Here is a 17328-nt window from a genome sequence, read left to right on the forward strand (position 1 = left end):
TATATATATATATATATAGATACACACACATAAATATATATATGTATACGTGTAGAGAGAGAGAGAGAGAGAGGGACAAGTCGGTGACTGGAGGCTCGTGAGACACTCACTTGTAGTGAGGAAACAACAAAACCCCATAAAGCAAATAAACTCCAAAATCATCTCAAGCATTGGAACAAACAAAAGAGAAAAAGGAGCAAAATGACAAATATAGTTTCAGTCCCGTGATTTCGCGTTCGTTACCTTTTCATTCACTTTCTGATAAAGAGGAGAATATTTTAAAATATATACAAATAATTGTCCAGTCAGTGAGTGACAAGTTTTGTAGTACTGTGGTGGCATTGTCTCATGATTTTATGATGAAACAATCAAGCAACCAAACCATTGCATTAACTCCAGTAAATCTTTGTTGACAGCTTTGTAATAATAATAATAACATGATTTGGTCTCCGAAACTTGTAATTCCCTTTAGGGCCTACAATTTAATTTCAGAAAATATGCCAATATGAAAAACTTAAAAAAGTATATAGGTTAATTTTTAGTTTTAGAAATTAATAGGCCATAACTTGTTAAGTTATGGTTCATAATCAGATAAGTTATGGATAAATTTATCAAGTTATGGTTCATAGCCAGACAAGTTATGGATAAAAACCGTGAATAACCTACAATAACTTGTCAAGTTATGGTTCATAACCTTTGGTCTCTGAAACTTGTAATTCCCTTTAGGGCCTACAATTTAATTTCAGAAAATATGTCAATATGAAAAACTTAAAAAAGTATATAGGTAATAGGCCATAACTTGTTAAGTTATGGTTCATAATCAGATAAGTTATGGATAAATTTATCAAGTTATGGTTCATAGCCAGACAAGTTATGGATAAAAACCGTGAATAACCTGTCAAGTTATGGTTTATGACCAGACAAGTTATGGACGAAAATAATAATTTAACCTATTTATTAACTTATGTAAACTATTGACCTATTAATTTTAATTCATCTCAAGTCTTGGCCTATTTTCTTATTTCTCCCTTTAATTTCCTAGGTTGGTTAACCCAAAAGACAACTTGATTTTTTATTTTTTTTTATTTTTGTCCACTAGGTCAGATTGTCAAAAAGAATTGGACTCATTTTATCTTAAAAATACAATAAATTACAGCCAAGCGACAGATCCCATGAGGGGGGAAAAAAAAAATTACCCCAGATAAAGAGAAACTCAATACAAGGATTAAATCATTGGATACCAAAACCCCCCGCATAAATTAGTGCTCCTAAAAAAAAAAAAAAAAAAAAGGAGAGATGCATCAGCTTTTCTCAACCACTGAAGGGATTACATCTAGAAATTCACTGGCTCGGGAAGCCAAAAGCAACTTTTAGGAAACGACGTGAAAAAAAGGCTCTTGGTCCTTGTGGGACTGAAGAAGATATTCCCGTGGCCCTTTATATCTGAAAATCAATGGTACATCCACCAACCTTCTCTGCAAGCTCTATTGCTGGTAGGATTGAGTGATCATCCGAGATCGTTGACCCCGACAAAATATCTCTGAGATGCTTGTAGATTTCCTCTGATGGAGGACTTGTGCTTTTGGGGTTGCCATTGTTGGATGGCTTTGGCTTGGTCTTTGTTTCCACAGCTGTCCATGAATGCAAATCACTTGTTATGGTGGAGTCTTTGCAAAATGTACTCTCGACATAGAAAGGTATTTTTAAAAGAACACAAAAAAACCAAATGTTGAAATAAATTCAACAATTGATTCCACTTAGAAATTACCTTCAGATCTAGTTTTAGTATCTTGTCTGGTCACACGTGATTTGGCACGCATGATACACAACCAAGGTCTCTCTATGTCATATTCATGTTCTGATGAAATAGGTATATGCCAGTGGCCTTTCTCTGATTCCTGAGAAAAAAAAATTCACCAAATGTTGAAAGACATGAATATGAACATACACGCATGAACAACCTTTTCTTAATAGTTCTATTCATACATAGAATGGACAAGCTTGGAGTTTAGTTCTTACTTGGATTACAACAGAACAAGGAGGTGGCATATGAAATTCTGGACCAGCATCAGAAAAACTAAAACGAACCTTATGTCAGGAAAGACACATTTTGTTAGGACAATTGTGTGTTAGAATATGAAACTGAAGAATATGAAATTGGACCGAGTGACCAATTGGATATAGCTTGTACAACCTACAAAGGAGAATAAAAAGGTTGGCTCAGAAGAGCTTTACTGACTTGGTGTCTTTCTTTCCATCTGGGGAAGAAATCATTTCCAAGAAGTTGAAACGTATGGTCTCTCATCTCGTCGTTCGTCACGATTAAGCACTTGAACTTTATAGCTGCATATAACCAATACCTGAAGCAAATAATCACGGAACATAAAATGCAGATGCATCATGCAAAAATTTGACAGTAAAATCATTTCTTCAAACAAAAACAAATTGCACAATCAGTACTATGACATCATGTTTCTTACCAATCGTCGTTCGACCCAGTAGGTGTTGCGTAGATTGCATCAGCATTTCGCCACTTGTCGATCAATGCCCTGTTGAATGGTTCATCCATCTTAGGTCCAGTTATACGTCTGTTATGCAAAACAATGAGTGGCCATTTCTTTGAGGGAAGCTTCGGTCTTATACCATTAGAAACAGCATTGATCTACAAAATCCATCATGAAAGGAAACGCTTATGACAATCACTATAAGAACAGGAAGACGGATGTTATAAATATTAGTATCCTACATTTTGTTAAGGCCATGGCAAAACTTGCCTTGGATGGCATGAATCTCTTCTGGCTGAAAAGTCCAACATTTGCTCCATCAACAACTGCTTCAAAAGGACCATAATAATCGAGCCATTTCTGCAAATCGAAACTTTGTTCTGTCAACCTTAAAGACTAACCCATAAAACACAAAGAGTATCAATAAGAATTGTCAAAGGGACTTGCATACTTGAAATTTCTGAAAGCTTGAATGCCTCTCTCTCTCTATGGCTATAGAAGCCACTGATTCGGCAAAGTTCTCTGTTTCTTTCGGATCAAGGTCAATAATAGCCAATTTCTCCCCACAGCATTTGCACAGCCCTTCAGCTCCAACAGTTGTTCGCAACACAGACCACTTTCCCCTTCCCAACCAGCCCTGGCCGTGCCATCCTCCGCCTCCATTAAGAATCGACTTCTTTATCAATCTTTTGTCCCCTTTTGTTTTCCCCACTCTTGAAGCTGCTTTGCTGTTAAACCAACTTACTAGCAAATCTGCAGTTAAGGGCGAGACCTTTCTCACACTTGCTCTTAGTTTATGAAGCAAATAGTACACTTTGTCACCCTTACCCACTCCTACACTAACTCTCAAAAGGGCCTGCAATTCAGGCTCTTCTGGATAGACACCATGCTCCAACATATGTTCCTCGACATCAAATGCTTTATCAATATCTCCACTGCTACAGAAGGCGGACAAAGCAGGACCGTAGGAACGCAACCTTGGATTTATCCCGAGTGACTTCATTTGCTTCACCATGTCAAATGCCATGTTCCCATTACCCATTGACATTGCCATTCTGGCCACAGAAGTCAACGCCGCTTCATTCATCGGGATGTTATCCAGGCGCATCTTCTCATAGATTTCAAATCCCCTCTGGCGCGCATATTCCTTTAAATCTTCATCGACCCGTATCTTTTGATCTTCTTGGTTCTTGTTTCCATCTTTCTCATCTGAAGAATCTTCATCACTTTCTGCAGGCTTACTAAGTCCATCCAGGACTCGGTAATTTCGCTTCACAAACCCATTAGAAAACCAGTTCAGCTTCTCCTTCTCACTGAAAGTACCATCAAAATTGACATCTCTCCTATTACTAGAATTTAACTCAACATTGTCACCGGTCCCACCACTTCTACTACTCTCAATCAGATATCCATTGTCAGAAACCGATTCATCCAACTCCCTACCATCCGAACTCATCCTAGATTTATCCAAATCCACAGAGCTCAAAGTGGACACTTCATCGGACGAGTCTAAATCATTCAAAGTCCGAGAGCCGCTCCCACTTTTAGCGGGGCGAACAACACCAACAGCAGCAGAAGAACAAAGATATAATAACACAGTATAATGGTACTGCCCAAGCTTGATTCCTTCTCTTTGAGCCAAATCATAGAACTCAATTGCGCTCATGACATCTCCTCTCTTTGAGCACATATCCAATCCAACTCTCAACCGAACTTCTTGAGAATCTGTCTTACTTTTCTTAGACCCTTTTCCCTTCTCTCTCTCTTCCCCCATCTGCTTTCGGCTTTTCACATTCCTAACTTTACTTTCCGTACTCCCCAAAGATTTCACCGCCATATTCTTATCTGTAGACATCACAGAAGAATTCCCATCACCCATTTCCCTCAGCTTTCTTGAATTCTGTTCTCTCTTCGTAGTTTTTCCCTTGGTGAACTTAATACCATTATTTTCTATCCTTTTTTCCTCCGCCACTGAACTAACATACTTTTTCCCAGATTTTTTAGGAAACACAATTCTGTTTTCTTTAAAAGTTCTCGAATTTATGGTTTTTGTGTATGATGGTTCATGGTCTGTGGCAGACAACTTTGCAGCAACAACACGGCTAACATTTTCTCTAACTAGAAGAAGTTGTTTGGGAGGTGAGAAAATTAGAAAACGGGTTGAGTAATGGAAGTTAAAAACATTGAGAGTGCAAGGATACTTACAGAGAGTGAAGGGAAAAGGTTGGTGCTTTTGCTGCAGATAGTTGAAGGTGGAGGAGGAGGAGGAGGCCATGTGTGGCCGTTGGAACTGGAAGGGCCCTATATCAAAGCTGATATGGTATTAATATGTATGAAATTTTTTTTTTTTGATAGAATAATATACATGAATATTAATACATTTAAAAGCATTATTTTGAAATAAAAATAAAATTTCAGTGTATGGGATTGGGTATGGAAGTTTTTATAGTGGAAAATAAGGGTGTTCTTTTGCTTTTTTTTTTTTTTTTTTAAGTTAAGGTGACTTGAGTGATGATTTTAAATTGAGTTTGAGTTATAACTGGAGTTGAAGTTATAACTTGAGTTTGTGTTTGGATGTGCACATTTGAGTTGTGATTTGAATTCAGGGCCCGTTCGGTTCGCTAATTCGAGTTGAGATGTGATGTTATGTGAGAGCTTTTTACTTTAACAAAAAAGTTAGATGTGATCATTTATGAGAGCTTTTTACTGTAGCAAAACTCAAATTCTAAACTCGAATCTGCGAAAAGAACGGGGGAATCTTTTTGAGTTTGTGTTTGGGTGGGTTAAAACTTAAATTTATATTTAGATAGTATTTTAATAAAAACTCAATGGTAATGAAAAATTTTAATACGGTATATGGGTGGGGTTTTATTCGTCTTTTCGTTGTAAATGCATAAAAAATCATCTCAATCAGAATTAAAACGAGAATGTTGTGACATTTTTAAGAATAGAAAAAATATTGTTCATTTAACTTGAGTTCGAGTTTATGAACTCGAGTTGAAGGGGAAACTTGAACTCGAGTTTAGCCATAAACTCGAGTTCAAACTCAAATTTTATAAAAGAACATGAACTTGAATAAAGTTGTAACTTGAGTTCAAAATTTTTTTGAGTTCCGTTGCAAAAGAACAACTAAATTCCGAATATTACAATAACGCTTTCGTTTTCGGCAGACTGGGTAAGCCTTTTCAATTTGTCCCAACTAGCAAGTAGGGTACTCACAAAATCCGTCAAATCACGAAAACCGGTCAATTCAAATTAAATCGCACCAAATCGTTATTATTTTTAAATTATTGAGTGGTTTAATCGATTTTTTAATTTAATTTTTTTGAGCGGTTTGGTTTATGGTTTGGACTCCCCAAACCGTCCAAACCGCCTAATAATCCGTTAAAAATATATATATAATTTTTTAAATTTTAAAATGTTATTCTATATTTATTTTAATTTTTAGTGGTCATAATAAAAGTTCTACACTTATTAAATACACCCTATCATATTTTTGTTGGTTTGTATTAAAACTTTAAATAGTGAACTGTTAGACATTTGTTATTTTTAAGTTATATTATAAACTTGAATCTTCTTTTATTTTTATTGTTTAATGATTTTATAATTTTTATAAATAATTGAAATTTTTTTAGTCTTAAACTTAAACATCATAAACTGCTTATGAGTGAGTTAGTTCAATTTGGTTTTTGTCAAAAATATCGAGTAGCACAAACCGCCCAAAAGAAAAAAATATTTTTAATTTAATTGGCGGTTTCTAAAAAAAAAAAAAAACCACCCAAACCAACCGCGAACACCCTTGCTAGCAAGTTAAATTTCTGATTTTATTTATTAGATAGTTAATTGCTAACTATGTTTTGAAAGGAAATGAAGCCAAATTCTGTTTTTCTTTTCCTTTTTTTTTTAAGAATAATTATTCTATTGGTCCCAATTGATTCTTGGAAAAGAAAAAAACTTGATTCTTGGCTTCAGGAGTGCTATATAAGTTATATGCCAACTATTGGGATTGATGTTTTTAAAAATTTATTGTAACTCTATTTGAAATTAAAAAAAAAAAAACATTTTATTAATGATCAATTTAATAATCATTCATTATAATATGTGAGTAGATTTTGTAAGGTATGAGTAAATATTTTAATACATATTAAGTATTCATATATAAAATACATTATTTGGAGGGACATATATATATAACATGGTTCACGAACTATTGGGCATTTCATTTTAATAAGATTGTGGCATTTCCGATTTATATTACTATTAGGAATGAAACGCTCTTATTTTGAATTTGGTGCAATGATAAATACAAAAGAGAAAAACATGGTATTTAGAATACATTAAGGACGTTTAGTATGAAGATTCATGCCATTCATAGTTTGTTACAGTGTTTTTTCTAAAAAAAAAAAATACACACAAATAAAAAATGATTCTGAATTATAGTTCTAAATATATAAACCAAATATCCATTAAGAAAAATACGTCAACCGCAGTCCCAACAATTTTAGATATACTTAGAAGTTTGAAGAATCCTAACTGTAGCTAATTGATATACACATTTTGACCTCCTCATAAACTTGGGAATTTGGGGCCGCTCTCTTTCTTAGCTGACTCGGGGTATGATTTTTTTGGCTAAAACTCACTTAATTTGGGGCCAGGGCCATAAACAACCCTTGTTTGCTATGACTCACCTGTTCTGTTCGTCAAATTTTCAATGCCACTATAATGTAATTATTAGAGTTGGCAACATAAGTAAGCTTGCGAGAGGGAGTTTTGTGCCATTTTAAGCTAAAAGAGGCAAAGAAAGCCCTATTCTTTGGCGGGCAAATATGAAATTAACAAACGAATTTAATACACAAAACTCCATACAACGTAATAAAAAAAAACTCCGTTCTCTTTGTTGTTTTACGGGCACTAAGACTTTCATCTTTGTACCTCCCAAAGAAGAGACATTCAGGAAAGGAAATGAAGATCAACCGATAGGGGGTCCAGATAAACATTCCATCAAAAAAAAAGAAAACTCAATTAGAAAAAGAATCCAGACCACTTGATTCTTAAGCCTCTAACAACATTTTCAAAGCAAAATGTCCATATAAGAATAAGACCAACAAAGCAATCAAAATAGAAAACTTGTCACAGGAATACTGTTAAAAAGGCATCGAAAGTCCTGAAACACAGAAATCAAAAGCGTTAGAATATAAAACTTCACATAAGAGAAAAACATGATCTACTTGACAAACAAAAAGACCGACTTAGAACCGTTTAATGTTGATTCACACCACATCATCATCTTGCTATAGTTAGAAAGAAATTCTTTGTTAATTCATGGTCTATTCATCTATTGCATGTGTTGCAACATTCAGCAGACACGTCAATATCTCCTTATTATTCAGGAGAAAAAAGCACAATGTTCTTCAATTAAGGTTAGACAAAAAACAAGATATTTTTTCTTTCCCATTTGGTCACTAAGATCAAGGGCCTTTAGGAAAAAGGAAGTTTCTCATCGTGCTGCTAATGTAGGTTCCACCACTTACAATTTTTCAATCATCAAATACTCCAACACCTCTCTCTCTCTCTCTCCTTTTCAAATAGTCCCCAGACTCCCCACCCTATAAATAACTAAGATCAATCAACAAAGCGACTTCCACTTTAATTTTTTGTTTTACATTCCAATTCACATTTGATAATAGATCTTTATATTATTTCCGCAATCAAGACAATGCGATTATGGACCACCCAAGAAATTATTAATAAAAAAAAAAAGACAAAACACCGAACACTACTCAAAGAGTCGATGGAAAAATTTCGAGTCAAACCCATTTAGTATTGTCCTCCACTAAACGCATATAAAGGTCTAAATCTAATTCTAAATCAACTCTCACCTTAAAATCTTTCAAAAAATCTAATCTTTGATATCGTCACTATTTTTTCACTGATCTATGGGAGAATCTAGTTAGCTTAGATTACCTAAGACCTTCAAGCATAATCATCTTTTAGTCAATGAGAGAGAGAGAGAGAGACAGACCATTAGGAACCAATCCCCAGCTCTGAGATTCCATTGACAAGCTCGATACTAATCTGGCTGAAGCCACTGCACTGTGTAATGGCATCGTTGATTCCAAGCTGCTCAATTGCAGTGGTAATCTGATAATACCATACAAATTAAGATTTTTAATACAATAAACATACGGAAAAAAAAAATCAAAAGTTGAGATTTTTCTCATCCTTCGCCTGTTTGGTTCATAAAGAAAGCCGAAAAGCTACAGAATAGTAACCAAAGTTTTTTCACTCCAGCTCACTAAAGGGACTAATTTTTCTCATTTATTAGTGTTTTAGAGCTAAAATCAAGGTATAATCTTTACAAGGTGAAAATTTTCCTTCAGTTTCTCGGAAACCAAACAGAAAAAAACGAGAAGCAGAAATCTAACCTCGAAATGCGAGAAATGCGTCTAGCGGAGAGAGACGTCTCGGAGCGAGAGGTCGATTTGAGCGGAGAGAACTCCGGCGCCGTCGAATTCTTGTTCGTATTGAGAGAGAAAGACCGTAATCTAGACGAAAACCTGGAAAAGACTCTCGACGACGCCATTGGAGGCACTCTCTTGTACTCTTCTCAGTTCTCACCCTTTCCTCTGTATCGTATTTAGGTTTTGGAGGTCCGAAACTTGCTGAGATAAACGACGTCGCATGCGATCCCGTAACGACAATTGGATTTTAAACGACGGCCTTTGGGTGAAAGATGCCGTGTGTAACTGTATCAGTGGGTTCTATAATCTAGTGAGGTTCAACCACAGGGATCTTCCACAGGTAGCAAAAGTTAAAGCAATATTATTGGCTATACCCAAGTCTCTTTCACACCTAATGTGCAGTTACTTTTATACCGAAAATAGTGCAATCGGATTATTCCACGTATACAGACAAATAACCTTAACAACCACTAATCTGAATCTGATCTCAGAGTGAAAGTGTCAACACGACAACGACGGTGACATGGCGTAATTTAATATAATAGTGTTTTATATTCCTTCTTTAAGAACAAAAAAGGAAACAAAAAGCTCATAAAAAAAACAAAACAAAAAAATATCAATATCAATATAATAAAAGCTTTTTCCTGCGATATTTATCAGCGTGGAAAGAAAAACCAAAGCTGTTCTTTTGATCTTCTTCATATTCATCTTCATCTTTATCTTCTCGGAAACGCCATGGCTAGGGCTACTGTCACCATGGAGGTCGGAAACGACGGCGTCGCTGTCATCGCCATCTCGAATCCGCCTGTTAACGCCTTGGCAATTCCCAGTAAGCCCCGAGCTGAATTTCCGAGCTTTGTTCGTCGTCTTCTTCTCTGATCCATTTTTTTCTGGTTTGTTTTTATGCGATTTTTGGTTTTCGTGGTGTAGTCATCGCTGGATTGAAGGAAAAGTTCGATGAGGCGACGAGGAGAAATGATGTGAGAGCTATTGTTTTGACTGGTGAGCTATATATATGGTGTTTGACTGTTGTTTTGTTAGATTCTTTGGAATATATTAGAGTTTATTTATTATTTTGCTCTAGAACTATGTATTTGATTTCCTTTTTTCTTTTTCATTTTGCGTTTAAGATAGTGTGTTCTGATTATTGTTTATGGTTTTTTGTCATTCAATGAAGGCAAAGGAGGGAGATTTTCGGGTGGGTTTGACATTAACGTTTTCGAGAAAGTTCACAAGACCGGTATGCGAATAATCGACTTTGCTTTGTAGTCTGTTCGGTGGAATTTTTTTGTTAGTTGGAAGATAGAACTTGAACTGGTGAATTGATAAATTCAGTTTCGTGTATTGTTTGGCGTGGCAGGGGATGTTTCGCTTATGCCTGATGTTTCTGTTGATCTTGTGGTCAACGTGATTGAAGGTCACTACACAACCTTAACTCGATCGTAGTTTTATTATTATTATTTTTTTATTTTTTATTTTTGCAAATAAAGGACTTATTTTTTCATTTAAACTTTTACAAATTATGGATATTTAAATTGCTTTCTTGTTTTGTAACCATAGATTCCAAGAAACCAATTGTTGCTGCCATAGAAGGACTTGCTCTTGGAGGCGGCCTAGAATTAGCAATGGTTTGTTTTTGTAGCCCAGCATCAACATCCCAAGTTTTTTGGTGCATAACTTTATTGTGATAGTGTTTATATTTTACAAATGCATAATTCTAGTTGACCTCTTGCAGGGATGCCATGCTCGTGTTTCAGCTCCCAGAGCTCAACTTGGCTTGCCAGAGCTTTCACTTGGTATTATTCCGGGGTTCGGAGGTAAATTGCCTCATACACATCAATTTCTGAGTTCTCAAATCATAAGTATTCACTGAGTTATTAAAAGAATGGTTTCTGTTTGTAAGGCACGCAGCGTCTTCCAAGGCTTATTGGGCTGTCAAAGGCAGTTGAAATGATGCTGGTAAACTACCTCCTTCATTTCCCTTCATTTCCCTTCATTCCTTTTATTTTTCCTTGGTTCCTTCCTTAGTTCTGTTATTAATGGAACATGTACCTGTTTTCCTTTGCTCTCCAATTTGAGATAGATTTTTAAAGGGGAGTGAGAATAAATTTTGTTGAATGAATCATTTTAATGGGTTGAAACTGTTGAGAGGAACAAAAGAATAAATAAATAAATAAAACAAAGAAAAAAAAAAGAGGAGTATTGTGTTTTCTGGTTTTACTTTTGTTTGTTGTAGCATAAAGATATACTATTTCACATTTAATGTCTTGACTTGCTAGTTTTATGTTTTATTCACTGCAATTCAGTAACATATGCAATTTTTTTCAGTCATCAAAACCAATACTTTCTGAAGAAGGGAAGAAGCTTGGTCTTATTGATTCCATTGTGTCTTCTGAGGAGTTGCTGAAAGTATCAAGGCTGTGGGCTTTAGGCATTGCAGAGAGGCGCAAACCGTGGTTACGTTCCCTTCATCGGACAGACAAGATTGGCTCCCTGTCTGAAGCACGTGACATACTGAAAGTTGCCCGGCAAAAAGCCAGGAAAACTGCTCCAAACATGCCTCAGCACCAGGTGTGTCTTGAGGTCATCGAGGACGGGATTGTTCATGGAGGATACAGCGGAGTTCTAAAGGTAATGTTCTAATGGTACTTTGGTTTTGGTTTCTTGTGATAGTTATATATATATATATATATATATATATATATATATATATATATGTCTATGCGTCTTTCATAGTACTGCCTCTGTTGGAGAATTTGAGTGTAGAGGATGAAAAGAATGCAGAAAACAAGAGGGTTTGAGGCGTATAGGAATACTTTCCTTTAAGGTTTTATTTGCATTCACTTCTCAAAATTTGCTAATGAGTTTCTATTACAAATTACCCCCAAAATACGATAAACCCTTGAACACAATATCTAGCAACAATATTGTGTTCCAGAACATGAATTAAGTCTATAAATTTTCTGAAGAGTTAATAAAGACAGAGATGCCATTTCATGAATGAACACATCCTCTTCAAATATCACAACCGTTCACATAGAGGTACCGTTTCAAAATAGAGGTATCTGTTCATGTATTAATGCATCTATTACAATAGATATGTCTATTGCTAATAAGTATTCAAAAATGTATGAAAACATATCACAAATTGTTGCAATGATTCGGCACAATTCAAATCACATAAAATAAAATTGCACTATAACTGATATAGGCGCTACAGCAGGACCTTCCGGGCGCTGCAGCGCTTAGGCCCGAACGAAAAGACCCAAACGGAAGCAGAAGACGCGCTGCAGTGCGCTACCTGTGCGCTACAGCGTGCGTCACAGGCGCTGTGGCGCCCACTTTGGGCGCTGCAGTGGATCCTGCAGTGTCAACTATACCAAAATGTGCAGTTTCCTGCTGCAGCGCATGTAGAATGCGCTGCAGCGCTTGTGCAATACTTGCTGCTGTTTTTCGTGATTTTTTCAGCCAAAAAATTGTGTAGAGACATATTACAATCTCTTTAACAGCCTCTGCCTATCACCTGGCAACATGTGTGCTTCATCCTATGTTGAGAAACAAACATGCTTGGTTCACAAGCTTTTGTTACTAAATATTTTGAAGCAAGTCGTGCCACCTGTTTATGACTATGCTAGTAGCTGTATTTTCATTGCAGGAAGCAAGAGATTTTAAGAAGTTGGTTCTATCAGACACCTCAAAAGGTCTTGTTCATGTCTTCTTTGCACAACGTGCGACGTCTAAGGTACAAGGTTCATACTAGCACTGCCTTTTTTTCCCTCCTTTATGTATTTCTTAACTTCAAATTTCGAAGATCAATGATTTGGTGGATCTTATCGTTGGTAAAATGAATTGATTTATTGCATTAGTTTTAATTGTTTTCCTTTGGTTAGTTTTTCTTGAATAATTTCTGTATTGCAGCGCCTCTTTTTGTTTCTCACCATGTTTGCAACCTACAACTAAAACAGGTACCAAAGGTTACTGATATAGGGCTTAAACCAAGGCCCATAAAGAAGGTTGCTATCATTGGAGGAGGTCTGATGGGCTCCGGCATAGCTACAGCTTTTATTCTGAGCAATATTAGTGTTGTTCTCAAGGAAATCAATAATGAATATCTTCTAAAGGGCAGAAAAATGATAGAAGGTGGGTTTTTTTATACAGGTTCCTCTTCAGGCTTACATTTTATGGTATGTTTATGATGATGAATGGTGGCAATGATTTTGTATTTATTCATTTTGTATACGTGCTCATTGCTAGAAAAGTTAACCTGGATAGTCCTTAGACTGCAAGGAGGATAGGTTTATATATTACATTAGAATTCACTCTTTTATCAGAAAAGTGACCATTGTTGTTTCTTTGTTTGCCTGTTCCTAATCCAGCAAATGTTCAGGTCTTGGTATCAAAAGGGAAGCTCCCACGGGATAAGGCAGACAAGGCACTCTCACTACTTAAAGGTGTTCTGGATTACACAGAATTTAGAGACGTTGATATGGTCATAGAGGTAGCTCATATTTCAATTGCATCATATAATTTGGAATGTAATTTTCAGGAGTCAATGTTAAACGTTAAATGAGTTCTTGTGATTATGTCTGCTCCCTACTTAATATCTTGCACATTTAATGATGCTGAGAAATCTTGTAAATCATTTAGTCTTTATGTTTTTAGTGCCTTGCTAATAGGAAGTACTTTAATAGAGTTCTTTTTCAAATGCAGGCTGTTATTGAAAACATCTCTCTTAAGCAAACAATATTTAGTGAAATTGAGAAAGCTTGCCCTTCTCACTGCATATTGGCAAGTAATACATCTACCATTGACCTTCGTCTAGTTGGGGAAAAAACAAGTTCACAAGATCGCATTTTGGGGGCACATTTTTTCAGGTAAGATGGCTCCTTCATATTTTCCACTAATTCTTGCCATATTGTAACTAAAATAAAGCTTAACAAAATTATTAGTTATTACAAGTATTAGAAGATGCTTTAGTGTCGATTTCTGTTGACATCTCGGTTATTGTTTCCTGAACTGATAGCATAAATCTGAAGCATGTCTTGTGCCATCAACCAAGCATATTGTACAGTAGTAGTTCCAATATTTTAAAATTTACTCTAATATAACCGTGCAATATGTGTATACGCATTGTGGTATACAAACAACTTTTGTTAGGGATCTTTTCTTTGAGAAGCCTTTGATAAGCGTCCTATCTTCATTAAGTAATAGCACATGACTATGTTTACGTGTTCTTCTCTGAGTATTTGGTGATGTGACTCTTTAATGGCAGTCCCGCTCATGTGATGCCTCTCCTCGAGATTGTGCGGACAGAGAAGACTTCACCACAAGTGATTCTTGATCTTATGACGGTTGGAAAAATCATAAAAAAGGTTCCTGTAGTGGTGGGGAACTGCACCGGCTTTGCAGTTAATCGAACTTTCTTCCCGTACTCGCAAGGAGCTCATATTTTGGTCAATTTAGGTGTGGACGTTTTCAGAATTGACAGGGTGATCACCAAGTTTGGCCTCCCTCTGGGCCCATTCCAGTAATTTTCTTTCTTGAAAAACTAGTTGTTTTGTACATTTATTCACATGTGACAAAAATCTATTCCGCGCTTTGGATTTTTTTCGGCTCTGACAGACCTCAAAAAATAATCTAAAAGATCTCCTGATAACGTATTTTGATTGTATATAATGATCTTGACATGCAGACTTCAAGACTTAGCGGGATATGGAGTATTTATTTCAACTTCAAAAGAATTTATTAATGCATTCCCTGAGCGAACATTTAAGTCACCATTGATTGAGCTCTTAGTGCAAAGCGGAAGAAATGGTGAGATAAGCTTCATAGTGTTCATATGCATCCTTCCCACTTCTTTTGGTTTTTGTGAATGCTTTTATATAAATTTATCATGTTAGCTTTCTTTGAACTTGTGGCATTTTGACATTCATATGATTTCTTCCCAGTTCTATTCGTTTTATGCATTGCTTTACGTTTATCATGTTAGCTTTCTTTGAACTTACTGCCATTTAGGTAAAAACAATGGAAAAGGATATTACATTTATGAAAAGGGAAGCCAGCCAAAGCCCGATCTGACAATACTGCCAATTATCGAGGAGTCTCGGCAACTCACGAACATTATGCCAGGCAAAAAGGTATTCTTTGTCTGCGTCAATATAAAGACCACCACTCGTAAAGATCATGTTATGAGTTTGCTCATTGTGTGTTGATTTACACACTGAGAGACAAAATCAAGTTCATCTCTTTTTGAGCATCGATTGAATAGTACTTGATGTTCTTATTGGACCATGGTGACAGCCCATATCTGTAACAGACCAAGAAATTGTGGAGATGATACTCTTTCCTGTGGTGAATGAGGCATGCCGTGTTTTGGAAGAAGGAATAGTTGTCCGAGCATCAGACCTTGACATTGCATCTGTTCTTGGGATGAGTTTCCCGTCCTACCGGTGAGTGGTGTTGTGACTATGACCTTTCTACTCACTTGTTACATGGCAGAACATTTTTTTAGTATTCATTCTAAATACTTTCTTGACATTTAATCTGGTGAACAATTGTGTATATTCTTCAATATCATCTCTGTCTGCTTGTGCGTTGTGAGTTCTTCCCACGGCAGAGTTGTGAGTTGTAACGCTGCCCACTGTTTTCCATTTCCATGACCAAGATTTTTTAAGCAACAGAGAGTGGAAAAAACAATCTACACGAGAGGAAAAAACAATCGTAGAAAGGACTATTCTGGATCAAATTTCAACTCTGAATTATAGCTATGGAATTTCTTATGCCTCTTATACACATGTTGCTGAAAAATTACACGCTCAATTGTTTTGTCTGAAAGTTGTCTTCATAATTTTAGTATCTCACAAGCTAATAATGTGGTGATAATCTCACATTAGTCTTATCTTCTATTGCAGGGGTGGTATTGTTTGTTGGGCAGATATGGTTGGACCTAGGCATGTTTATTCAAGTCTAAAGAAATGGTCTGAAGCATATGGTGACTTCTTTAAACCATCAAGGTATCTGGAAGAACGAGCGACAAAAGGCATATCGCTGGTAAGGACACTCGGGTTTCCCCCTTCTCTTTAACTGGCTTTATTAGAGCTTAAGAATTGCTTCCACCGTGTATAGATAAATACTCCTTCCTAAGGGCCCTAAATTCTATATTTCCTACTTAGGATCCAAAATATAATAGTTACAACATCCTAAAACAATGAACACCTAGTGTTTTGAGATGAACGTAAAGACAGACATTTTAACAAACACCTAGTATGCATCGTTTGGGATCCAATTATTTTTACACAAGCAAAAGGGAGGAGAAACAGTCCCATTTGCTACCATACAAGAACAGATCCCACCCCCCATCAGCTAGCAATAATCACTACGTGTAGTTCAAACCCCAGACCTTAGTGCTTAAAATTTACTGAACGTAATCATCTTGATTCCTTCCTAAAGCCTTTCAATGTTACTCAACATACAAGAGAGAGAGACAAAAAAAAAAAACATCAGGAATATATAATATATAGTAAGCAACATGACGGAAAACTACAAAAATTAACAACCAGAAATAAACATCGTTTTCATTAATTATAAATCTTGAGACTCTTATGCTTTCGAATACGACATGAACAAGCATTTTTCTTTTCAAAATCAGTGGTCACGCCTTCTTAATTCGTACATTATAGAGTCTAATTTATCCCAAGCCCCTGAAACGACTAACTCTACTTTAGTATATAATTATCGATCTTCTCTCCTAACTTGACATTCATGTAATGTGGAAGTCTCTTCAACATCTCTGACCTTAGGCGTACTACTTTGTTGCTTATTGTTACCTTATTTCCTCGATTTGATGACTGTGAGTGCTTGTCTGATGGCGAGAGCGGCGGCAAAGAACCGGTGGGTGTGAAGAAGACGACGGCGGTGTCAAAGAACCGGTGGGTGTGAGGAAGAAAGGAAGAGAATTTAATTGCAGAGAATGGGTGAATAAGAAGAGGTGGGAGTGAGAGAGAGGGGTTCTGGTGAGTAAGTGGAGGTAAGCTTAAAACCGCTTGAGTGCTTAGAGTAATATGACTTTCCCTCCTTTTTTTTTCAACGAAATAAGCAAAACTTCTTTTTAATACTACATGTCCGTTTAATAAATATATATGTATATTCGTTCATGTAAATAAATATTTAACATCTCTTTTTAATCAATATATAATACGACATATCTTTTTAATAAGGCATTTGTTCATGCTAACAACAAAACATGTCGTTTCTTTTTTTGTTTATTTGCTTTATTAGAAACGAATATGAAATCTCATTTAAGAAACAGAGGAAATATCCCTAAAAAGCATAATATAAAATCTTATATATAAAAAAGGCAATTG

The 17328-nt window shown here is 36.0% G+C and overlaps 3 protein-coding genes across 3 annotated transcripts in view; 1 reads left to right on the forward strand and 2 right to left on the reverse strand.

The window, feature by feature from the left end:
* Window positions 1–1255: 1255 nt before the first annotated feature.
* LOC21384820 (proteinaceous RNase P 1, chloroplastic/mitochondrial) lies at window positions 1256–4782 on the reverse strand. The gene is made up of 7 exons (XM_024168457.1): window positions 2956–4782; window positions 2775–2864; window positions 2481–2662; window positions 2240–2360; window positions 2020–2088; window positions 1769–1898; window positions 1256–1631 (listed from the first exon to the last, which is right to left on the reverse strand). The coding sequence occupies exons 1-7, from the start codon at window positions 4777–4779 to the stop codon at window positions 1438–1440; spliced, it is 2610 nt and encodes an 869-aa protein (XP_024024225.1). The 5' UTR covers window positions 4780–4782; the 3' UTR covers window positions 1256–1437.
* Window positions 4783–7507: 2725 nt separating this feature from the next.
* On the reverse strand, window positions 7508–9172 carry LOC112092384. Its single transcript, XM_024168458.1, has 3 exons — window positions 8930–9172; window positions 8527–8645; window positions 7508–7668 (listed from the first exon to the last, which is right to left on the reverse strand). Exons 1-3 carry the CDS (start codon window positions 9085–9087, stop codon window positions 7649–7651), a joined length of 297 nt encoding a protein of 98 aa, XP_024024226.1. The 5' UTR covers window positions 9088–9172; the 3' UTR covers window positions 7508–7648.
* A 380-nt stretch (window positions 9173–9552) lies between these two features.
* LOC21384821 (peroxisomal fatty acid beta-oxidation multifunctional protein AIM1) overlaps window positions 9553–17328 on the forward strand; it is a 24614-nt gene continuing 16838 nt past the window's right edge. The window contains exons 1-18 of the mRNA XM_024168456.1: window positions 9553–9794; window positions 9896–9967; window positions 10143–10205; window positions 10326–10382; window positions 10526–10593; window positions 10701–10782; window positions 10869–10924; window positions 11294–11596; window positions 12621–12707; window positions 12931–13105; window positions 13342–13463; window positions 13676–13839; window positions 14238–14492; window positions 14658–14779; window positions 14981–15102; window positions 15266–15414; window positions 15877–16029; window positions 16765–16893. Of these exons, the coding sequence (XP_024024224.1) occupies window positions 9701–9794; window positions 9896–9967; window positions 10143–10205; window positions 10326–10382; window positions 10526–10593; window positions 10701–10782; window positions 10869–10924; window positions 11294–11596; window positions 12621–12707; window positions 12931–13105; window positions 13342–13463; window positions 13676–13839; window positions 14238–14492; window positions 14658–14779; window positions 14981–15102; window positions 15266–15414; window positions 15877–16029; window positions 16765–16893 (2273 nt within the window). The 5' untranslated portion in view covers window positions 9553–9700. The remainder of the gene's footprint in view (window positions 9795–9895; window positions 9968–10142; window positions 10206–10325; window positions 10383–10525; window positions 10594–10700; window positions 10783–10868; window positions 10925–11293; window positions 11597–12620; window positions 12708–12930; window positions 13106–13341; window positions 13464–13675; window positions 13840–14237; window positions 14493–14657; window positions 14780–14980; window positions 15103–15265; window positions 15415–15876; window positions 16030–16764; window positions 16894–17328) is intronic.

Source organism: Morus notabilis, unplaced genomic scaffold, assembly GCF_000414095.1.
Source record: "Morus notabilis unplaced genomic scaffold, ASM41409v2 Scaffold2445, whole genome shotgun sequence".
Lineage (NCBI taxonomy): Eukaryota > Viridiplantae > Streptophyta > Magnoliopsida > Rosales > Moraceae > Morus > Morus notabilis.

Bases quoted from the DNA above. Each gene is read 5' to 3' on its own strand.
- LOC21384820 (XM_024168457.1), bottom strand. From the start codon at position 4,779: ATGGCCTCCTCCTCCTCCTCCACCTTCAACTATCTGCAGCAAAAGCAC. The intron at 2,663-2,774 runs GCAAGTTTTGCC...TGGATTTTGTAG, and splicing joins AGAGATTCATGCCATCCAAG to ATCAATGCTGTTTCTAATGG. The intron at 2,361-2,480 runs GTAAGAAACATG...TATTTGCTTCAG, and splicing joins ACTGGGTCGAACGACGATTG to GTATTGGTTATATGCAGCTA.
- LOC112092384 (XM_024168458.1), bottom strand. From the start codon at position 9,087: ATGGCGTCGTCGAGAGTCTTTTCCAGGTTTTCGTCTAGATTACGGTCT. The intron at 8,646-8,929 runs GTTAGATTTCTG...TGGTATTATCAG, and splicing joins CGCATTTCTCGCATTTCGAG to ATTACCACTGCAATTGAGCA. The intron at 7,669-8,526 runs GTCTGTCTCTCT...TCTGTGTTTCAG, and splicing joins CTGGGGATTGGTTCCTAATG to GACTTTCGATGCCTTTTTAA.